The sequence below is a fragment of the Eretmochelys imbricata genome, chromosome 4 (genome assembly GCF_965152235.1).
Source record: "Eretmochelys imbricata isolate rEreImb1 chromosome 4, rEreImb1.hap1, whole genome shotgun sequence".
NCBI classification, from domain to species: Eukaryota; Metazoa; Chordata; order Testudines; family Cheloniidae; genus Eretmochelys; species Eretmochelys imbricata.
Window position 1 is genome coordinate 54,142,832 of NC_135575.1, and position 24,838 is coordinate 54,167,669.

General features: G+C 39.0%; 1 protein-coding gene across 6 annotated transcripts in view; it reads right to left on the bottom strand.

Annotated features, from left to right (window-relative positions):
* Positions 1 to 21,444, bottom strand: part of MGARP (mitochondria localized glutamic acid rich protein) — a 47,147-nt gene extending 25,703 nt beyond the window's left edge. For all 6 annotated transcript variants that reach the window (XM_077815247.1, XM_077815244.1, XM_077815248.1 and 3 more), the window contains exons 1-4: positions 21,276 to 21,444; positions 18,457 to 18,560; positions 17,155 to 17,260; positions 11,761 to 11,991 (exon numbers count right to left, since the gene is read on the bottom strand). In XM_077815247.1, the coding sequence (XP_077671373.1) occupies positions 11,761 to 11,991; positions 17,155 to 17,260; positions 18,457 to 18,560; positions 21,276 to 21,360 (526 nt within the window). In that variant the 5' untranslated portion in view covers positions 21,361 to 21,444. The remainder of the gene's footprint in view (positions 1 to 11,760; positions 11,992 to 17,154; positions 17,261 to 18,456; positions 18,561 to 21,275) is intronic.
* Positions 21,445 to 24,838: the final 3,394 nt, after the last annotated feature.

Below are 24,838 nucleotides of genomic sequence, written 5' to 3' on the forward strand. Positions count from 1 at the left end.
AAAGTATCCAGGATGCTAATTTAAGGCACTGTTTTAAGCCTTGCAGCAACTATTCAACAACACCAGCACCTGTATTTCGGGGAGGCTCTGTACATGTTCAAATACCCCGACTCAAAAAAAAAAAAATTCTGATTATGCTATAAGGAAAACTAAAAAGGCAAATACTTGAAGGTTTCAACTTTCTTCTATAACAACATGACCTTAATTTAAAAAGAAATAAAGGTGACACTTTACCTGTGGAATTAATAATTAATTCCTTTCCTTCTTAGCATTTAAGATGGAAGATGGTGGCAGGGAAGGTTGTGTCACAATTAGTTGCAGCAAAATGATGGAAAATGATGGAAGTAAAAATAGGACTATTGAATTTGGAATTGTCATAGTGTACAAAGTGTTCAGCACTTACCGTTCTGCCAGCTCAGTAGCAGTTCAGCATGTTTATAGCACATGGGGATTGCTTTGGTTGAAATTTAGTAATAGTGTAGGTGCTGAAAGAAGCAAACAAGTTGCTAAAAGTATTGCTTTCTAGGGCCAGATACAAAAGAGCAGTAGGCCTAACTATCTAACTTAACTTGGTTATTGTGTTCTTGTATCTTACTTACGGGAGTGCAAGCTTTTCAATTTGGCCTGTTTTAATGTTTGAGGAGTAAATATATTCACAACATGATTATTATGTATTTTCTTCTTCCTCCCACACCCCTTAAAACTTGGGGCTTATTCACACATTTTTCCCCCTCCAGAGAGAAGAGAGGGAAATTTTTTTGCAGATAGGGAGAAGTCACAAACAGCCAGAAGTGGAAGACTGCAAATAATTCAGGAATAGAACTCATACTTCAGTTCACAAGTTCTTTCTGCTATTACTTGTAAATTCTTCCTAGGTTTTCTTCCTGCTTAATAGGAAGCAAGGTTTAACTGTTAAACTCAAAGAGTGATGTTAAGCTAGAAATAAACCAGGGGACACAGAGGGGGAAAGGAATCTTTTCAGAAGTAAGCATTTACACTGCATAGGTATTTAAAGCAATGTTTAAAAAGCAAAGGAAACTCTATGAAAGAGACTGACTACTTCACTCAGAACCACATCTTCCATTTAATCAGTTAACTTTTCAACCAAGAGAAGTCTGCTCTTTCTAATGCAAAATGTCATGTTTAAATAGTTCTGCAAACAGTCTTTGCAGAACTTATGAAGCTAAAATAATACAAGTTGGCCAGCATTATACAACAGGAATCTGCCTGGAGCTATGCATGTGAACAAGAGCAGGAGTGCAATGCAATGTCTTTCACGATTTAATCTATCTGCAGTGTATCCAGTGCGTGCTGCACAGAGCAATGCAAAAGAAAAAGATTCTCTCATAACAAACACTTATGAAAACAGAAGATAAAATATTCTGTTAACAATTGTTGAACACTGTAGCTAAAAACCGTCACATTCTAGTGCAACATAGAAAACAATCCTTCAGTCTAATCTCATGCCTTAAATACGAGTTTGCTGAACACATTAAAGGGGCAAAGCCTCAGGGTAGTTTCTATTTATGAATGAAAGCTACATATAAATTTATTATAAATAAAATTTACAGCAGAGCTCATAAAAAAGGGAAAGTTTTCCCACCCCATCCCTTCAAAAAAAATTAAGAAAACTTTTGTGCACCCTTTGAATTGTAAAGATCTGCAAATTTTATGGTAATCAACTTTCTTGAAATATACTTTTTTTCTTTTTTTAAAGGGTAATGCCATGTCTACACTATGGGTGCTACAGCAAGATAGTCATGCTGCTGTAACCCCATAGCGTAGATGCAGACTCCAGCGACAGAAGGAGTTTTTTCCATCTCTGTAGGAACTCCACCTCCCTGTGTGATAACTAGGTTGATGAAAGCATTCTTCTGGTGACCTAGCTGCATCTACCCTGGAGTATTTATTTTCAGAGTAAGCTACTTTTCTTGCCAAAAATATGCCAGATGTAGTTTAGGTAGAGGGACCCCCCCCAAAAAAAACCCCCAAAAAACCCAAACACCTCCCAATTCTGGATACAGTTGAAACTTGGAGTCTCCTCCTTTTGGCACCACACTAACTTCATAACTCATCCTGAGCACAATGCTCAATTAATGTCCAAGGGGTTCTGAGGAAGTGAAACCAGAATGGAGAAGGCTTGGGATTCCTGACCCTTTGTGCCCCTATAACTCAGAATGCCAGCCTTTTCTTTTATAATTCATCCATAAACCCTCAGAACAGAAACTTGAGGAAAGGCTCCATCCAGAGACAACCATCTCTGGATCCTAACTCCAACAGTTTAGAAGTACATTTAAAAACAACAAGCAAGGAGTCTGTATTTCTAAAAGTTTCAATTTCTAAATCCCTGTGTAACAATGAAATTGGTTTTCCAAGCAAACATCCTGCATGTTATTAGTCCCTAAGGTAGGTCATTAGCTCCTACACACATACACAGCCCTCATTAATTCACATGAATGACTAGAAGACCCATAGCAAACTGGTGAATTTTGTGAGTTAGCAAGTGAGCAATTAAAAACCCAAAGATACAGCATTGTAAGATATACTTTATTAATTTGATAAGTGTAGTTTAATGTTATTGGTGAAAATTCATATTATCACAAATTTAGTAAAAGTAGGAAGTATTTTCATTGTTAGGAACTCAGGTTTTTAGGTTTGTTATGTTTTATAGAAATATGAGAGAACTCACATCTTAACTATTCTTGTTTTAATAAAATGTTTTCCATAGTGGTCTATTCTGATCTATTACTGACAACTTAATATCTAAAACTAGTAACTAAAATTCATGTGGCTCTAACAATCAAGTTAATGTTACATAGTTTACATCTGAAAGTGGTCAGTAAGAAATAATAGGATTTATGAAATCTTTCAAAAGTTTTTATACCATATTTCCTCTCCCACCAAGATGCATTTATTTTCTATAGTACCAGTCAGACTCAAGATATACAAGTGAATCCACTGAATTATACTAATGTGGTGACTGTTTCCAAAGGAGCAACCAATGTGCACTTGTTACAGTAACTCCCATGCAGTTTTGAAAATAACATTTACTGCAAGGAGAAATGTTGGCCTCAAATATTTCCCCCCAATTATTTAGAAGAAATATCATGGGATTTTAACTTGCATTTGAACAGCCACTAGAAATGAGCAGAAAAGAATTGGTTTTAACATTGTTCAAAGAGTAGCATCACTAATATTCCCCAAACACTGCAGTGCAGTAGCGTCCCTAGATGTAGCCCATGTACTGTTCAGTGTAAGGTAGACATTAGCAGAGTTTAGGTTCATCCAGGATAAAACTGTTTTCTATTCTTTAAAATAGTACAGTTATCCCAGGCTCAGTCTTGGCAGGAATGTCTATATCTTTTATAGTTTTGTTAGCCTAGATAATGTAACTGCAGATGATCATTAGGACCACTTAGGACGGAAGAACCCAATGCACCGCTACAGACTAGGGACCGAATGGCTAGGCAGCAGTTCTGCGGAAAAGGACCTAGGGGTGACAGTGGACGAGAAGCTGGATATGAGTCAGCAGTGTGCCCTTGTTGCCAAGAAGGCCAATGGCATTTTGGGATGTATAAGTAGGGGCATAGCGAGCAGATCGAGGGACGTGATCGTCCCCCTCTATTCGACATTGGTGAGGCCTCATCTGGAGTACTGTGTCCAGTTTTGGGCCCCACACTACAAGAAGGATGTGGATAAATTGGAGAGAGTCCAGCGAAGGGCAACAAAAATGATTAGGGGTCTAGAACACATGACTTATGAGGAGAGGCTGAGGGAGCTGGGATTGTTTAGCCTGCAGAAGAGAAGAATGAGGGGGGATTTGATAGCTGCTTTCAACTACCTGAAAGGGGGTTCCGAAGAGGATGGCTCTAGACTGTTCTCAATGGTAGCAGATGACAGAACGAGGAGTAATGGTCTCAAGTTGCAGTGGGGGAGGTTTAGATTGGATATTAGGAAAAACTTTTTCACTAAGAGGGTGGTGAAACACTGGAATGCGTTGCCTAGGGAGGTGGTGGAAACTCCTTCCTTGGAAGTTTTTAAGGTCAGGCTTGACAAAGCCCTGGCTGGGATGATTTAACTGGGAATTGGTCCTGCTTCGAGCAGGGGGTTGGACTAGATGACCTTCAGGGGTCCCTTCCAACCCTGATATTCTATGATTCTATGATTTTATCATTAATTATAAGCCATTTGTCTCAGTATGATTCATGGCCATGAGTTTCACATGTTAAATCATTTTGTAAAGCTATTTCATCTGAATGAAATTATCGTCTTTTAATTTCACTGCCTGTCCCCTTGTTCTTTTCTTATAAGAAAAGATAAATAGAAGCACCCAAACAACCATCTCTGTACAAGTCATGATTTTATACCACTATCATTGTAGTACCTATTGGTCTTCTCTTTAAACCAGAAAGCTCTAGCCTTTTTAATATTTCCTCACATATGGTTTTCCCCATTCATCTAATATTTTTATTGCTTCTCTCTGACCCTTCTCACATTCGATTAGATCATCCTTTTCTGAGATCTGTTCAGTTCTGGGCCACCATTCATCCAACTTATAACTTCAGATTCTAACAAGCTCTCTGTTTTAAAAAGCCTTCCCTAGAGTCCTCCCCCCAAGGATTTGGAACTTCGTTATACTACAATCACTATTACTCAGTGGCTCAACTACAAGGGAAAGAGAGAAAAGAAATAGGTAAGCAGTGGTCAGTGTATTGCAGTAGCACAGATGAAGTACAGAGGTGGTAAGAGAAGAGAGGGGGCACATGAAACAGCTTGAAACTGCCTAGGCAAGACCTTTGGGGGGAGGAAAGAGAGAGGCACAGAGACAGGAAGTGACTTGCCCAAGGTTAGATAGCAGGAATTGACCCTAGGTCTCCTGAGTCCAGTCCAGAGCCCTTTCTGCCCCTCACCATAACATCCAATGTGGAAGAGATCCCAAAGTGCAGGCAACTGGGTTTTCCCTCCAAGTCACACTCACCTGATTAGGAAGACACATCCTCACTCTATTGAGTAGACTGAGGGTTTTTTTTAAATTGCTATGAAAGACATCAATAGTTTCATCAACTAATATTCTTCAAGCAGTTCTCAAATGCCAGTTTATCCTTCTCCCATTATTAGGGTCGACATTAAAACAAAGGTGGACATGCACACGGGGTTGACATCACACCAGACAAAAGGATAACATTTACTTAGATAGGTTTTTTGGGCCATTGTGTACAGAGATTTTGCTGAACCTTATTACAAAAAGAAGTGACTCTCCAGTCTACTGCAATCTAGCCCCGTTGCTTTGAATGGAATCAGTGCACAAACATTTAACATGGAAAACACTGGCACATTCCCACACTAATCCTCTCCAAACCCACTTTACTCGCCCTCCCTAAACCTCTTCATGAAGGACAGTACTTGAAACACCAAACTGACAAGAGAGTCTGTACTCAAACATTTGCAAGATTGAAAATTAAATTACTTCCACTGTCTAATTCAGTGGCTCTCAACTTTTCCAGACTATTGTACCCCTTTCAGGAGTCTGATCTGTCTTGCCTAACCCCAAGTTTCACCTCACTTAAAAACTACTTGCTTACAAAAAGAAAAGGAGTACTTGTGGCACCTTAGAGACTAACCAATTTATTTGAGCGTGAGCTCAGACAAAGATACAAAAGTGTCACAGCATACTGTTACTCACAGATTGCTTACTTTCTCGTTTTTACCATATATAAAATAAATTAATTGGAATATAAATATTGTGCTTACGTTTCAGTGTATAGTATATGGAGCAGTATAAACAAGTCATTGTATGAAATTTTAGTTTGTACTGACTTCCCTAGTGCTTTTTATATAGCCTGTTGTAAAACTAGGCAAATATCTAGATGAGCTGATGTATTCCCTGGAAGATCTCTGCATGCCCCATGGGGTACGCATGCCTCTGGTTGAGAACCACTGGTCTAATTTACTGCTTTAGAACTCACAAAATTCTGCAAAATGCCTGTTCCAGGGGAAATGGTTTTGTTGCTGCAGTCATTAGCACAAAGCACATAGAGATCAAGAAAAAAAGTGTATAAACAAGACGTGTTGGGAAATATTTTCAGTAAGTTATCATTAAACAGTACTCAGATTGGAAGGAAACATAAGTGTGATGTACCTATTTCATTTGTACTTTCATAAATATTTTGGGTGCTGTACAAATAATTATGATAAGCAATTTTTAGAATTTTTCCTCCTATTTTCAGTCAATGAAAGTAAGAGGAAGTATAGGATAACTACCTACAAGCCTCCCCCAACCCAGTTCAAGCACTTTGAAATATGCCAAAGCCTGCAACCCATAAGATATTTAAGACTGTTAGGGTATTCACCTTTCATGAAGAACATAACACTGCTCAATCTTAACAGGTAGGTTCAGATTAAAACATTTAGCTTTTGTAGTTTACCTTCGCCACTTTTGCCAATTCTTAGACGTATGCTCTCAAGCATTTCCTGCCCCATAGCCCATAGTTAATCTTGTCCTCCCACTTGATCCCAGATTGAGAGCTGTCCTAACAATACTTAGTTACAGATATCACAATCATTTCTATGGTAAGAAACTGAGAAGCCTGAAACACAGGATTACAATTCTGTGCAAGATCAGGAAGTTAGGTTACGAGATCTTATACGTAGGTCTGCAACAGCAGCCAAGTACAAGAAAAAACACTTTTTATTCATCAACTTTTTGCATTTTTGTTTCACTGTGAAAGTACTCAAGTGTACATTTTTAGTTAGCTACTTTAATAAGTTATCTTAAAGTCCAGCACACTGTTTACGTGGCTTTCAGTTTATGTTGATTTTCAATCTGTTTAAGAATCAGGTTTTGATTAAAAAAATAAAGCTTAGAGATCCACTGATGAAGAGTGCTAGATAAGAGTAAATATTTTTCTTTATACCATCACAATAAATATATGGAAGCGCTTTGTACTATCTGTCAATAAAAGTGGTGCTAAACGGGTATGCCTACAAGCAGCTGTGCCAACATTAGTTATCAAACTCTGAATCTACAGATAAATAATGGGAAGGAAGTAGGTATGTCAAAGCCTAAAATACATAGTAACTAATGCCTATTCTGAGTTAACAAAACATGTTTCTGCTCCTGTGCTATTAATACCAGAGTGGGAGTAAATATTTATTGCATAAAAGCAGTCCAAATGCTCTCATAAATAATGAGACTCTTAGTACAAATGACAGGTTTCAGAGTAGCAGCCGTGTTAGTCTGTATCTGCAAAAAGAAAAGGAGTACTTGTGGCACCTTACAGACTAACAAATTTATTTGAGCATAAGCTTTCGGAAGTAAGCTGTTAGTCTCTAAGGTGCCACAAGTCCTCCTTTTTAAATACAAATGGTGTCCTATCAGTTCATGCATTGTTTAATATCTATACCGCAAGACTAATGGACCTTATTTAATGGCCTCTGAACACCTAATGCATGATTGTAATATAGACTGATACTAACAAGTTTCACACAACAATATGGCACTTTGATAGCTCAACTTCTATGATCAGCCATTACTATGCAGAAAACTGGAGTTCAGAGTAATTTTCAATCTCAGAAGAGTAACATGGAGGAGCGATCATGGCATCTCTAAAACATTAGGCCCAGACCCCAAAAGATTCCTCTTGACTACAGGGGAACTAAGGCCCGCATCCTGCTCTCATTGATTTAAATCAAACATAATCAGCTCTTCATTGTGGCCAAAATCATTTGCAGGACTGGGCCAGAGAAAGCAAAACTTGCAATGTGAAATTAGAGGCAACATATTTCATAGTGTTATCTTGTTAAATATACAGACTGACTGTCCAGTCTCCATGTATCACAGGTACCACTCAAGGGTTACGTTGGGGGTGTGGAGAGAATTCTGACTGGTAACTAGCTTTCATTTACTTGGTAAAATTGTAATTATCCTAATCACTTGAATCTAGCCCCTTAAATATCCCTTTTTACACCCTAGACTAAAAGATGGATGTTCACAAACTGGATTCTTTATATTTCCAATTATATGGCAGAAGAACTTGATTTATCCCATGGTAAGTAGTGAAAGTTGGTTTGTATTTAACCTCCTAGAAAAAATACTTGCAACACTGTGCAGAGGCATGTCGACCTACCAAACACAAGCTTTGAAAAGGGTACTTCTTACTAATAATTTTTTAATATGCAAGTATTTTAGTAAGTCTGCCTTTTCATTATCAGTAGTAGACACCTAAACATTTGAAAGGAAATTATTGCTATATCTGATTCAGCGAAAGCTTGTCAAAACCTAAGTTGTTTGTTTTTAAATAAAGAGGCTACATTAAAACACTGCAGAGGATGGTGTTACCAGAACTTGCTTGATAAAGCAAAAGAAAAATTAAATTTAAAAATATGCAAACTGTTTGTTTACTGCAGGTAAGTCCCTTGAGCAATAACATCATTACCCAGTCCTTGATCAGAGATCTGTTTGAAATTGACAGCTATCAACATGAGTTAGAAAACTTTCTCCTTGTAACATTTCAAATAAGGGATCAGTGTTTTCTGTATCTTCTGCCAGGAAAGAGGGAATTGCAATTTTTATACAATTTCAATTTCATGTTATGTACTCAAAGAAGAAACTAATATTTAACCACTGAATATCCTTATGATCCAGTGTATAGTTCAGCTATATTGGCCGACGCTCTACATAGTGACCAGTGGAGTTTGGCATTATCTAACAGTCTGCAGATAAAACTTGTCTCTAGAGATGCATTCAGTGCCAAATTATAGTTAAGGTAAAGATCATAATGTATCAAATTCAAGAGGAGACAGGCAGTTGCTACACTGGACAGGATATACCCTTCTATGAGAGCATGACACTATTCATAGGGAGTGTAAGAACATGGTGGTGAGCTAAACCTTCAGCTACCATGTAATATTTTGTGACTAGAGTTTAGCAGAGAGAGGGCTGAAAATGGTGAAAGGCTTTTTTTTTTTCCTTGATTGGTTCATGCAGTTTCACATCCCAAATTCTGAAACCCTTGCAAAAGCTTTACATTTTTTTCCAAAATTAAACAAGATCTCAGTCCCTCTTAATCAAACATTTGGAAGGCTGGGTTTGCATTGGTACCGTTCCGCTTTAGGCCTCTTGAAAAAGATAGGGCTGCAAGTCAAGAATACTATACCTGCCTCTGATCAACTTCAATAATAATTTGCACTTACATAGTACTTAAACATTTAAGTATGTCTCATAACACACCATGAGGAATCCAAAATTACTACGTCCACAATTAGACCATCAAATTCCAGTCTCACGCCCCATTCACTAGAGAATAATGCCTCCCAGATAAGTACCTGGATCTTAGTTTCCACATCTATAATACAGTGGCAATTACATTTACCATAGGTAAGATGCACATGATTTAAGATGTCTACAGCTATACATAGGTAGGTAAAACAGGAAAACGTATGAACTGCATCCAGATAAAGGAAACAGCAGAACAGACTTAAGAGAAGTTCTGTAATTTTTCTGCAACAGGACAGGGCATATGCTAAAAGGGGGAAAAAAAGTTATACAACTTCTAAGAAGAGCTATGTAAATATTTTGCTGAACCCTGTGTGTCTCGAGCTCTAATCTGCCTACGTTATTATAGGTTGGACTGTATTTCCCATGGAATTAGAATACCAGTCTGCTAGGATTGTATAGCAATGGAGATTCTGAAAGATTCTCGGCTATTCTTTAATTCTGCTTTATGATTTCCTTAACTTGCTACTTCATATGCAGAACGTAAGAACCACTGCAGACATTCATCAGATGAAAAAAAGACAAGCCACCACATCTCAGTGACACAGGTAATATCTAACAGTACACTATTATTTTGAGAGCTTGACTACCCCACTGAATTGAAGATGAATGAGTAATAGAAAACTGCTTTTTTGTTTTAAACTACATTTATTACTCTATACATATACTTCATAACTGATTGCTTTGCAAACAATTGTCTGTAGACACTCTTCAAACATGAAAGAAAAATCCATACAGATCCAGAGATTTTACAGAAGTCTGCAATTTGAAATCCTGTGCAAAATGTACCTCCCTGCTTTATTTAGTAATAGGCAGTTAACACACACAAACTCAGCATTCTGTTTGTCAGTAAAAAATGCTCTATGAGCCAAAGTGGGTAAGCAGATGCAACTTGCGAGGTCAAATGAAGTTGTGTCTGCTTATAGCAAAGCTGAAAGTAGCCCTGGTCTTATACTAGTCACTTCAGTATTGTGAATGCAAGACTTAGCCGACACACCTAATTTATGGAGGGCTTTTCATAGTCATTACTAAAAGTCCATTTCAAATCACCACAATTGACAACATGGCAGTCATTTAAAAAAACCTCTGAAATCTGCTTTAATGTATTTCATTAGGCTGATGCTAGCTTGTTTGGATGAAGAGGTACCATGCATACCCACATCGCATCCAATGAAGTGAGCTGTAGCTCACGAAAGCTTATGCTCATATAAATTGGTTAGTCTCTAAGGTGCCACAAGTACTCCTTTTCATTTTGCGAATACAGACTAACACGGCTGCTACTCTGAAAACAGTACAAGATAAGTTCCAGGAATAGTACAAATAATACTCACTTCTCCTATCCACCCAAGATATTCCTAGACTACATTGCAATTCATATTGAAAGCTGTATCGATGTATTTTTCATCCACGTTACATTCACACTAAAGACTAAAAAAAAAAATTCTTCCCTTCAAGACAGGAACTGAGACACTGCACAACAGATCAAGTGCATATGTCTGTTTTTTACAAAAGACCTTGGATTTACATGGATGTTACTTTCCTATCCACCATGAAATCACGATTGCTTTATGTCTCCCTACTGATATTAGCTGTTCCTTTATGGAAGAACAGGACAAATAGATGCTCTATATTTCCAGCCCAATCACAAGATTTATGTTACTAAAATCAATTTAAATTATTTCTGTAGTTTTTAAATAAAGTCTCATTTTAAAATCATTGCATTTCAACAATGTACTTGTTGGTTTGCATTTGTATTGCTTTATGATAAAGAAAATAAAACGTGTTAAGTGAATAACTATGTCCCAAACAGGGAAAAGCTTCAGAAGACTTGAAACTTAACTAGATAAATAGCCTCCAACAAACTGTTTTTTGCCATCTGCAGCAAAAAGTCATTAAATACCTAATTCTGATATTTTTTACTGCACTGTAACATATGATCATCAAACTGACAGTTGTATGTCTTCTTGTGAATGTTTTAAGGTGGTATTTTCTTTAAGTCAATGAGGGAGAAGTTTATTTTTGGATGACAAGCAGTGTAGTAAAAATATAGTTATTTATTTACATAAAAAGAATTAGATGCTTCGTGTGCAAGCCTAAATAGTAACCAACGGAGTATTTAAATTCCTTATGAGGGAGCGCTAACACATCTGTATTCCTGTCACGCTATTTGCCAGTGTTACTTTAAAAACATGTGGAAGAGACATGGAATGTAGAAGTAGTAAGGACCAGTCATTCTAATGGTCTTAAGCACCAACTCTGGTGCCCCAGGTGCTATGCTTTTAGAAGAAAAAAAAAAAGATTACTGCAGTACACTACTTGAGAGTACAATTAACAAAGCTCGTGATTTGTCAAGCAGATGATGGAATTAGTTTTCACTGCAGGTTAATTCCACTAGGAATACTACACTATTCGTTGTGAACAGTACAGAACTCCCTGCAGTAAAATATTTTTTTGTTTTTGTTTTAAAAAAATAATAATGAATTAACCTTGCATTTGGGCAGCCTCCAAGCTAGCAGTGGCTTCCTGCCGTGCTTCTTCCACAGCAGAGGATGCATCTGCAACTGGTGATTCTTGTTGCCCTTCAGCTTCAGTGGATACCATAGATCCTTCATTCTGTTCTGTTGATTCATCAGCAGTTAGGCCTCCAGCCTCTTCTGTAGGTACCTCTGTGGCCTGCTCGCTTGCTTCAGTGACTTCAGCCGTCTCCAGTTCATCACCTTTTAAGGATTTATTTAATACAATAAAGCAAGTGTAAAGTGTATGCATGCAACAAGAAAACAAGTTCACCAATTGCTTTCACCATCTTATTTAAACTTAAAATGAAAAAATTTTGTTTGTTTTGTGGTTGAAATTTTCCATATAAAAGTCAAGGAACTCAAAGTTATGGTCCCCACATCAGATAATGTTTAAAATATCATTAAGCCATATTCTCAATCATTAGCTTAGCTTTACTACCATGTCACTATAATGAAAAGGAAAATATGGCTTAAAGCAAGTGGTTGACAACAAAGAAAATAATAGAATGAGTGTGCACACACAAACTGAAACCATGCCAGAGGGATGTAAGATTTATGGGTCCAAACTTGTTCTCATTGAAGGACTCAATAGGAAAATGGTTATTGACTTCTTTGGGATTAGGATCAGAGTCCACATTCCAGTTGAACCCAGTGATGAAATTATCTAAACATCAAATACAACATTAACTTTCCTGCTTAGAAGCTCTTACGCAGTTTAGCACCATTCAGAGTTTCAGTTCAAGAGGAATGGCATTCATAAATAATTAAGGAAAGTAAAGCCCACTCTATGGGACAAACAAAAACAACAAAAGACACTTATTAAAAAACTAGGTGTGTAAAATGGAGAAAAGTTTGTAAACACTAAACCATAGTTGATCATCCAGAGACACTGGAGATGCATGCAGCCACTTACAACTGATCATTTTCTTGTTTGCAAACCTGAGCTCTCTCTGTTTGAGGTTTGCCAGCATCTCTGCGTATAAAATTGTTCAGAAGCAGTGAAACCCCATGTTGTCTCATAGAATGAACTAGTTCAGCCTCAAATGGGATTAAAAAAAATAATTCAGATGAATACAATCCAAGGTAGGAGGGCATGCAAAGGAGAACACACACATGTACATGCACAAAAACCACACAAACATGCATACACATCACACAAGTTGGCAAAATGAAAAAGTATGCCACGTGTTCATTGTTAGTTAACCCTCACACCAAATTCATCAGGTGCAGAACAGAACTTGAAAGAGTTGTATAATAGTTACGAGCAGGAAGAGAGAGAAAAAATAAAAAAGCTTAAAGAGACATTGTCTGGCTAAAAAAATAATCCTGTTTCTAAAAATGTTAGTACTTTGGATTAAAAGGGAGGACCCTATGTCATTTACTTACTCTTTGCATTTCACTCAGATAGGAGAATGAGAACAGGTGGGGGGGAAGGGGTGAATGAAACTGACCAGTCAGTTTCACTCCCTGGTTCTCATGCACTTGCACAGGGAGGCATTGTTTGGGTTTTAATTCAAACAAAATTTGATTCCATTGGTTAAAAAACAAGACCAAAAAAACCCCTTCACAATAAATAGGATCAAGTTACCTGACTGTGTCCCTTTAAGTGTCCCTCAGTATCTTTCCAACAAACTAAGCTTTATCACACAAAGACCAGAGTAACAGGCAAGCTCAACACTTTATTGGACAGTCAAATATACAAGTGCATTCATTCAAAACAGCCAGCTCCTTAACAATCTCAAAGTTGCCTTCTACAGGATATATTCAGTAGCTCAATATGGTTGAGCCTTGCACATGTAAAGATAGTATTTTTTAAGTCTCACAAGTGTGAAGTTTTACAGTAGAAGGCATAAAGTCATCCCAAGGTAGGCTGCGAGGTATGCAATGGTGAAGGATTATCTCTTTGTTTGTATTTTACATCCTCAGGTTTGGAAAGACAGATTTCCCTTGTATTTTATTCTGGAAAGTGTAAAAGTAGAGTAATGATTAGAAAGGCTGAATCAGCTTTTACAATTAAAAGTTAAATTAAGAGAAAATTACCACTAAAAAGCAGATCAGAAACAAGTTTGAAGAGGGGGGCACATTAGAACAAGAAAGGAGGACACATAAGCAAATACATGCACTCAGAGGATAAAAAATGAAGTGTATTCTGTTGCAGCAAACATTCATTTCACAATAAGTTAATTCCCTAAGATTTTCCACCATTATTTCTATTCATGCTCCTCCCAGAGACTTTAAAACCCACTATTACACTCTGTGTTTGTTGAAGTTTGGTTTATAGATCAATAGGAGTTTAAAAGGTTTGTTATTAGAGCTGGTTGCAATTTCTCAAGTTTTCAAATAAACAAATTAAAAATGAACTTGAAAAAAGCATTTGATATTTTTGACCATTTTGTAGTTTTTTTTGTACAAATTCTTTTTGGGAGGGCTGTGTGCCGTCTGAGAATTGAGTATTTTTGGAAAAAAACATTTAACAGGGAAAATGACATTGGTTACTTTATGGAAAAGAAAAGACAAATGCCTGGGAGAAAGTGAAGGAAATTCTCCCTCTAACCTAACCATCCATTCCCTGGTTGTAAATTCCAGTCCTTCTAGCCACATGGTTGCCCTCTCCATGTTATATTAATAATAGTAAGTAAATATAACTATTATTTGTATCATGCTAAGAGAGTGTACTGGGATGTGTTTACCTCTGTCCACTGTTTTGTACAGTTCCCCAACATCCCAGAAAAAGCAGAAATTTCTCAAATAAGTCACTACCCGTAGCATCATCTAGCTTAAAGGGTTAGATTTTATGTTATTCTGAGTGGCAGGTTCACCAGTTCTCTAATTAGTTATTTCCACAACAAGCACTGTGAAAAATAAGTATGACTAACTGCACTCAAAGGAGGTGAGGGTGGCGAAGTTGTGGGCGCCGATTCTGTGGAGGCAGGGTGGGGAAGCCATGTAGCACTGCTCTGTGATGAGACACATGCTAACTACAGGATTAGGACTACACGTAGAAGAAAAAAATGAGAGAGAGCAAAGACATTTGAGAAAATGAAAAATGTTAATCTAGGGGATTCTAAGATAGAAGGGAACAGAAGCCAGTTTAGGGAACATGGGAGAAGAATTTGGGGGGCCTGGAGAATGGAAGGGGAGGAACAATTTTAAAAGCTATAGAAAGGGTAGAAATGCGAGAGCTGATTCAACGGTGGATTTGTGTTATAAATTGAAGTTACCGCTATTTGAATGCTGAATTAAAAGTGAAAATCCCAAGGCTGACATTCAGAGTCAGGAGTGTGATTCTGGGAAAGAGGTTGGAGAGAGGTTTCAGAATGTAAGTTAATTTATTAATGGGCATGGTCATTAAAGAAGAGGACAGTTGTGAACTGACAAAAAATAGAAGAGAAGTATCTGAGCATCCTCCATTGATGGTCACTTTACCGCTTCATCAGATCTTTGTGAAATACATCCAGGAGATGAAAGATATTAGGTATTATATAGTACAGATTTAAAGCTGTGGGAAAGGATCTTGAAGATAGTTACAAAATCAAGGCTTGATCCTATATGGTATAAAGTACTCTGACCCCAATCCAAATACATGCTTAACTTTAAGCATTAAAGTGGACCCATTCACTTTAGTGGGATCACACTCAAGCTGAAAGTTAAGCACATGCATGCTCTGCTGGATTAGGACCACAAGCCTCAGCACCTTGTAAAATCAAATCTTCAGAGAAAGAATCCAGTTAACTACCTTATGAAGTTCTACTTGCCACTGCTAGACTGTCTACCCCTCTGTAGAGATATCAGGCTTTTCAGAATAAAATTACTCTAAGACCATCCCAATATTGTCAGGAAAAGGCAACATCTTTTTTGGTCTCATCACAGAAGTATTTTAAATTCTCACACATTTATCAAATAAAGACTTACATTTTGGGAAGAGCCCGCCAATGTTTGTTTGCTTTTTGTATTTAAACTAACAAGTCCTAACACCTAGAGAGGAAATTTAAAAACTTACCATTTCCAGTTGTTTAAGAATAGGAAAGAAATATACATATTTGATCATTTATAAGAGTAGTGTTAAAATCCTTTACTCTTAAACTTTAGAACTAGTGAAGGAAGTAGGATATAACTTTCCCTCGCAAAGTAATAGCAATCCAGTACAATTCAAGAGGGGAATCAACCTTTACAGAAGCAATCAGTTTCAAGAATGCCTCTGTTCTGAAATGGGACTTTCAAGATGGTGCTTTCTTACTCCAGAAATCTGCTCTCTGTATGTATTCAGTTGTATTCAGCAAACTTTAGTCACAAAAATCACATATACCAGCTAAGTGCCATCTCTCTATTTGTGAACTGAGCCCATTTGGCAATTGAAGCAATATATATATATATATATATATATATATATATATATATGGATCCCTACAATACCATTTTACAGTTACTTTTCATAATGGAACTGCATTTAAAACCTCGGGTCATTTTTAGCCTAATTTCCCTCCCCACCATCTTTTTTTTTTAATTTTAGTAGTATTAGGTTGCAATATACATTGTGCGAACCCGGGCATGTACAAATAGGCCAATATCTGAAACAGCACATATAAATATGGGCAAAGTACACACCCGGGGAAAAACAGTTTTCCATCTATATTAGACTAACTGATTAATGAAAAAAGACTATAAACTTCTGTACAATAATAATGTTAAAGAACAAGAAGAATGATGTCTCTGCTCAACCTAACAGACCTCTGTAATCCTCTAGTTCACTTAAATTGGCTGTAAATTTAAATTATGTCAGTTAGTTTAATGTTAAGATTAAGCCAATGCTTGGGAGGCGAGAAGGCAGGAGGAAGAAATGGGTTTTATACACAGTATTTTGAAAACTTAAACAAATTTCCCTCCCCCCAGCCTGCTGAGATTGGACTGTACAGCAATTGTGTTCACTAATGTATGGCCTGGAGCCAAACTGTTGACCAGGACAAAGATATAATTTTGCTTCACAAACAAACAAAAGGACAGAACTGGTTTTGACAGCATTATTCATTTAGTCGACTTTAATTAAGCTTTCAGTCATCAAGTTCTATCACCCAGTCTGCTATTACTGGTTCCTCTGTTAACCATTTCCTTTCAAATGGATTTTTTCTAATGGGGTACCTACCAGATTCACTGTCTTCTCATTAAGTTTTTTTTCTCTGCAATTTAAACAGCAGCAGAATGATTTAAACTGATAAAGCAAGTAAAAAGCTACAGACTGTGGAGGAGACAGAGTCTGGTAGAGATCTGACTGTCTAGTCTAGAAATAAGCTCCATTTCTTGCAGAATTCTTGTGTGCTGAAAGAAACATGGTAAAAACTAAAACAAAACAAAAACACCACAACTTACACTGGGGTGGCCAGGGTTTTGGTTTCCACTCAGCTGTATTACTCTGCTGAATAGCATGGATACGTTCGTTGTACCTCTTTTTGTCTGACTTGATTGTTCTGTAGGCCTGAAAATAAAATTACATACCTGCACTTATTTCCACAGCTCTACTACTAAGTTAAAAAAATATATCATACTTTAACCAAGTGTTCTTCCCTATATTGAAAGGCCACCTTAGATTATTTTTTAAAAAAAGTAAATCTGCTTTAAATAGTTAATCATACAAACTTTTAGTTTTAAATTTTGCATTTTTCTCCCCTTGCAAAGTGGAAACAAACTAGTCAGTCTCATGTTCACACAATACTGCATTGTTTAGGAATTGGAGGTGACTATTTAAAAACAAGGAAATATTTCTATTAATCTTTATGCTTTATAAAAACGCTAAATGTGGGGGTCAAAATTGACTCAGTCTTCATTTAATAAAAAATACTTGTCAATCAGCAGTAGAAATCATTACAAACCACTTGAAGTAGAAAATTAAAGCCTAATGAAAATAATAAAATGAGTATATTTTTGAATACTTATTGAGTGATAGATTCCATTCACCCACCAGAAGCTGTTATATTTGGAGGCAGCAATTAGTGGCTGAAGAAACTGAGAAATGAAGGATTTAGCGAGATGAAGTGGAAGAAAAAAAGCGTGAAAGACTGAGGGGGCGGGAGGAGACTGACTTCGCAAAAGGGGGAATAAAAAAAAAATGCATCACATCATGAAAATGCTACACATTTACAGAACTGAAGTATTTAGAAGACTGTTATAGTCTGACATCGGTGCTTCAAAAAAAAATATGTCCTCAGGGAGCAATCTATTCAAAGGAGAATGGGTCTTGAACTGGGCCCAAACATGGTTCGTTCAGACATGCCTGTAATCTTTATACCTGTTTTTTTTATTAGCCAAGAACACAGAAAGAGGAAAAAGCTTGCTCTCTGTTTCTGTACACCTCTTTTACATTATCTCACTGCCGATGTAGAACAGCATCATTTGGTATGAAATTCCCACTTCAAGAATCTCCAAAAGAGAAATTCAGCTTTACTTTGGGATAAGGGATTTCCCTCCCTTCCCCCCGCCAACTTGAAATTTAATTATCCAGAACCCATCATCTCATTTCCCTGGTATGGAAAGAGAAGAGGCGCTTGATTCACCAAGGAGCTCTGTTTTCATATTTTAAGTCCATGTTTGATTACGTGATCACGCTACATCTCCCCCACATGCCACTGATGTTAACTGCGTCTTTCATATACTCTTACAACACAAGGCACTTACATAATATCCACCAGTAGTGCACGCCACACCAGCAAACAGATAGTAAATCAGATTCTCTCCAGAAGAGCCAGGGACGCTGCCAGATGACATCTGGCGAAGAGGTGCTGTACAAAACATTAAAATAATGTTAAAATAAAGTGCTAATAAAATAACAGAAAATATCTAACCTGAGATGCAGAGTGATGAATCTGTAGAAAGTTGAAACAAAGTCAGCTGGCAAAAACAAAGAAAATTAAGCAAGTACTTTAACTAAATGTAGCTTCACACTTGCTAAGAGGAGTATCTCACTATGAGAACATTACACGTGTGGTCCATGATGTGCACTGGCTGTCTATTAATTTAAGCTATGAAGCCCTAAATGGAACATACCTATGTGTGAGAATGACTGTCCCTTTGTGACTCTGCCATAGTTGTAATCAACAGAGGCACTGGGCCCTGTCACTTTAAAGAGGAAGGATTACTGGCTGGGCATCCTCTGGGAGGAGTCCTTGGCTTTAGATTTACATATTCCTGGTCCCAATAGCTCAAACTTGGAGGTCACTCCAAGAGTCCTAGTCTGGGACATCCCACAAGGCTTGTCTCTCAGGCATTTGGGAAGGGTTAAGAAAGGGTGGGGTATTACACCATGTTATCAGTAGTGGTTGAAATTTATTTTGTTATGGGGAATAGTAGCGTTGTTAGCTGGGTTTGTTTTTGTCTGTTCTGGTGGTTTGATGCTCACCCAGATGTAGCTCCAACAGGCACCGCCAAGAAATTCTATTGCACATCAGTTTAAATGTCAAATAGAGCTTAGAAAAAACCATACATACTACTGTGACCTAATGAAGATTTTAACTGCACTCTCTAACTGCACCCCAAATTAATAATACATATTAAGTGTTATGTTCCTTAACGATCTTTCAATAAATATAAAGCTGTTCTGTCGTCAGAGTTGTAACTAGGGTATTTAGGGAGGCAAAATGGACTCAAGCCCCAAAATGGACTCAAGCAATATAATCATATATTCACAGGGTCTATTGCAATTCAAAATATATGTATATTGTCCAGTCATTTCTGCAGCTGTATACACACCAGTGTCTGGAAGAAGAATCAACAGCCTCATTCTATAATAAACTATTACCATCATGTACCAGATTATGTCTAGCAGCATTTGTCTCATCACATGCTATTCTGACTCTTCTCTTGGTGCAGGAATCTGATGCATAAATATTGATGAAGCTCTGTTGCAAGCGGTTGCTGCAGTGTTCTGTGGGTAGGGATTCTCAGTGTGGCTTGTGTGTTATTTGTATGAAAGTATACAGTTAGGATGAAAATATTCAGTATCGTTGAGAGGCATTGCTACGGGTTATACACTTCCGGAAGTGTCAAAAAGTATCACTGCTATGTACCAGACTGAATTGTATTGTCATATTCAGAGAGAAAAGCTGAAGTTTGGACACTACTCAGAGCCTCTTCTTGACTATTTTCATTCAAATTACAACAAAACAAACAAAAACCATTCTAATCTAAATATATAAATGCATTTTCTTTTGAGTGAAGAGGAGGAATACACATTTGAACCACTGACTCAGAAGATCAAGCAGCGAAGTGCACTATAGGAAAAAAGTCAAGAATAAACTGAGTTTTGTTTTGTTTTTTATGAAGACTTGGTCATCTTCAATAGACCAGTTGTTTTTAAACACAGCAGTTACTCCACAAAAAATATTTGTCATTACTAGAGAAGACTAGGGGAATGTATTTTTCAAAGCAAACTTTTGCTATCACCTTTGGCTACTTGAATCTTAAATTTCTATCCTTATCACTTATTCTCCTTCCCTAAGCAAGCACTGAGGTGTCATCACTGAGTTGCTAATCATTACCTTTAAAAAATTAAAACAAGTTTTGTTCTTCCAAGATAACTTTACATGGACTTTAGAGACATATGGGGGAAAGATAAGGTTATAAGGCCAAAATATAACCTAACATAGCAAGTGCACACACTCAGATAAACACACAGCTTATTGCAATGCATCTAAATTTTCAGGAACAACAAATGAAATGGATCAACGCTGGCTGGAGGCAGCAGGTTTTGGTGCTGAACCACATGAAAATTCTGTTCTTGCTCGTTATTCCAACCCAGCCACATTCAGAGCTCCAAATTATTCACAAAATCGTTGGACCTTGTTTGCAATCTCCTGTATTTGTGTCAGCTGGTTACGCTGAGGATCCCTGTAGGTCGCAGACTGAGGACGTCTGGCTTCAATTGCACAACACCCTCACAATGCTCAGTTGGCATGTTTATAGACTCGTGTCCCCCCTTTTCTTCTTCAGCAAAAAATAGCCCAACCCACCCTACCCTCAGTGTTCAGCACGACATAGAAATTAAAATCAGCGCAGAAGCATCCGGTAGCTCAAGACTGAACGACACCTCTCGGTCAGGCAAATAGCAACGGTACAGGGAGAGGCGGGCGACACCTAGATATGTCAAAGGAGCAGCTTCCAGGCCTGGAGCCGGTTGTTTCGTTCCTACCTCTGCCTGGCATTCCTCCTCTGCAGGACCTGGCAGGAGGATGGCGGGGCTGAGCTGTAACTTACCCCCGGCTGGGCTCCATTCCCCACCTGTGACCTTCACTTCTCCTCTCCCCGGGCATTTCACCAACAGGCACGCGCGGGGCGCCCTTCCCCAACACGATTTCACCTCCTCGCCCAGCCGGGGGCTGCAGATGACCGAACGGAGCCGTGACTATGAATCGCTGTTGTCTGACCGCTACCCCAACCTGCCCCGCAGCTCAGCCCGTCCGCGCCCCGTCCCCATGCGCTCGGCTCCCCGGCGCTCTTACCATGCTTCCTGAGAAGGGTGGCCGTGGAGGACACGCTGGCCAAGCGAGCGGCTAGCGCCTGCCAGGCAGCCCTCCAGACGTACATGGTCGCTGCGCTGCGGCGGCTGCACGGAGCGACTGGGCAGAGCGAAGCTGCGGGATTGAGCCAGGGAAGGAGGCAGCGGTTCTGCATGAGTGGGAGGGAGCAGGTGGGAGGGGAGAGAGCAGACCCGGCCCACTCTCCTCCTCCCGGGGCAGGGCCTCACCTCTCCAACCAGGGCCTAGCATCCCTTCCTTCTGACCGGCACCTCGGCTCCTTTCCTCCTCTCCGCTGTCCGTGAAATGACCCCACGACGGCTGAGTCACGAGCCACGCACGGACCGTGCGGACCTACCAGTCCTTGGGGGATCGGGAGCTCTCCCATTGGGAGTCATTTATATAACTAAAGGGCTAGGGTGATTAGAGGAGAGGTTTTTTAAAAAGTTGTAATCTGAATAAATGCGCGCACACACACACAAATCCTCCAGCACACAAGGGATCTCTCATGTTTGTGATGTAGGATTTTGCTAGTCGGGTCTAACCGATTTAAAAGCCAGGAATGCAAGATTCTTGAAGACCATAGGTTCACTTATTGTGAAGAAGGGTTTTGTGGTCTTTCCAGTTTCCTATCTTACTTTATTTTAATCCTCTGCTGCAATTTGTTGCAGTCAGTGCTAGAGAAACAAAATATAGTTTGAAATTTTCCCACCCTATGATTGCTATTTATGCCACAGTAGGTTGAGCAGTACTATGTTCCATCAGCTAAATCAAGGGTAATCTCTTTTTTGTCAAGGTCCAGACTCAGAAAAATTAAAAGATTTCATGGTCTATTCAAAAGCATCTGTCCATCCAGATTTGGCCCCCAATCTTCTTCTTAACCACCCTTGAGCTAAATATTGTCACAGCAGAACTTCAAGCTGGGCCCCATACTGCCAATTCTCAACCCTCGTGGTCAAACTTAATTATTGTCACCCTTTGAGAACTCCACACCTTCTGGAGAAGTCAAATATCTGAAAAAATTTCTATAACTTTAGCATAGGGACCAATGCTGCTTCATGAACACTGACCTGTAGTTAAAAGGAATAGAACATGATCTAGATCTATGGCTCCCAAACGCACAGAAGATTAATCTCTATTAGGCCAGGCTTCTGTGAATGCTGAAAGACATGTGATGATCAGTTTTAGGGGTTGATGCAGCAGCCCTTGCGAATGGCCCAAATAGGAAGGTCCCTTGAAGATTTTTCACTGGAGAACCATCTTTCCCCAGTGTCCCTCATTTTGAGTGATAGCACTCATTTTAGTCCCAATTTCCTATATTTCACACAGATTTGGTGTCCTCTTTATTTGTAGAAAATTTACATTAAAATAAAGGTTATTTTAATAAAGAAAAAAATCCCACAGCATTTTAAATTTCATGCATAAATATTATATTGCAAGTCTTTGTCACATAGTGTCCCAAGTTTGGGTCTTGGGAGGTTCAGAGGTATGTTAGGAACAAGGTAACAACTGCTGATTTCTACACCTGTATCTGATTGAAAGAAACAGGGCACAGAAGAAAGAGATTAGCTGGATAATCACAAAGGAGTTGCTGGAATTTTCAGTAGGGTTGAGTAGTCTTCATTTAAGGCAATAGAGCTTGTCACACAAATAAGGTCGTTAACTATGACCTGAAAAGGAAACAAAATAGCTCTGTACCCTTTGTTGCTCTGTGATTAATCAAGCAAACTTAAAGCCCTTTCCATACCCCCAAAAAGATTTGTTCCACTTACAGAAATTCAGGTTTTGTCTGACCTTAATTTCATAAAAGGCTTGGTGGCTGACTGCAAAAATAGTAGGTTTATGACAACACAGGTTTAAAGGAAATAAGAACTGGATTAGTTGAAACAGGAAATTATTTTAATTCAGTCTGATTAACTTCTTAATGTTAGCATCTATTTAACTCAAACAGCTAAAATAACAGCTTTCTCTGAGACTTGGCATCCTTGCTCCTTCAAGGGCTTCCACTGCAATTCTTTTAAGACTGGACTAGATTAGATGTATGCACTGGTGTAACCAGATAGATTTAAAATCTATCTAGTTACATTAGTTCAAACCCTTAATAATGTTGATGCACTTAACCAGTTTAAATCATGCTTAAACAGATTCACTGATTTCAAATGGTTACATGCATCTACAGGCAGCATGATCCACTGGATTAGGTGCTGGACTAGGACCCTGGAGCTGGGTTCTATTCCCTACTCTGCCTCTGGCCTACTAGGTGATCTTGGGCAAATTACTTCACCTCTCAGCCCCAGTTTCCCCATCTGAAAAATGTGGATAATGATACTGTGTAAAGCAAAAGGTCTAGGTATTATACTAACCATTTGCACCCCAGTCTAATAGATAAATTAAAAATTGATGTAGTTACCCTACTGTAATTTTTCAAAGAAAGACAATCCCTTAGTCATCAAAGGGAGAGAAGACTTAATACAGTAAAGAAAAATCAAGTAGAAACCATAACCCCATTCCTTTTTCTCTTTTAAATGAAAAAACCATTTCACACTTTCTCTACATCAAAATAAGTTTTTTAAAATAAAAAACCCTCACAAACCCATTTTTACCCTCAGCAGCCTTTAAATAGGAGGAAACTATTCTCTTACATAAATAGAGGTCTTGAAATGTTTTATCATTTAATGCAAGAACATGTTAACAATTACAGACCACCAAATATCAGTTTAAGACTTCTGAGTCACCATCCTATCTCAGAGAACATGTGATATCTTTAGGGGTGGACTGGTATGCAGAGGTGAAAGTAAGCCGGTACAGCGTACCGGCAAGAGCCAGTGCGCCATACGGGGGCAGCCCGGCTTCCCCAGGGGGCAATTTAAAGGATCTGGGACTCCACATGCTGCCCCCGCCCCAAACGCCTCCCCTGCAGCTCCCATTGGCCGAGAACTGCAGCCAATGAGAGCGGCAGGGGCGGTGCCTGCGGACAGGGCAGCCTGCAGAGCTGCTTGGCCACACCTCTGTGTGGGAGCTGGAGAAGGGACATGCTGCTGCTTCTGGGAGCCGCTTGAGGTAATCACTGTTCAGAGCCTACACCCCTGAGCCACCCCCCCACACCCTAATCCCAGCCCTGATCCCCCTCCTGCCTCCAAACCCCTTGGTCCCAGCCTGGAGCACCCTCCTGCACCCCAAACTCCTCATCTCCAGCCCCACCCCAGAGCCCGCACTCCCAACCGGAGCCTGCACCCCTTCCCGCACCCCACTCCTCCGCCCCAGCCCGGAGCTTCCTCCTGCATCCTAAACTCATTTCTGGCCCCACCCCGGAGTCCACACCCACAACCTCCCACACCCCAGCCCCAATTCTGACCCCCCCCACACACCCCAGCCCCAATACTGTAGCATTCATGGCCCGCCATACAATTTCTATTCCCAGATGCAGCCCTCGGGCCAAAACGTTTGCCCACCCCTGTGCTATATACACTCATGAAGGGGAAAAACATGGAAGTATGTTTCTCTTTGCACTATTAAACTTTTAATTTAAGAGCTTGATTTAGTGTGTG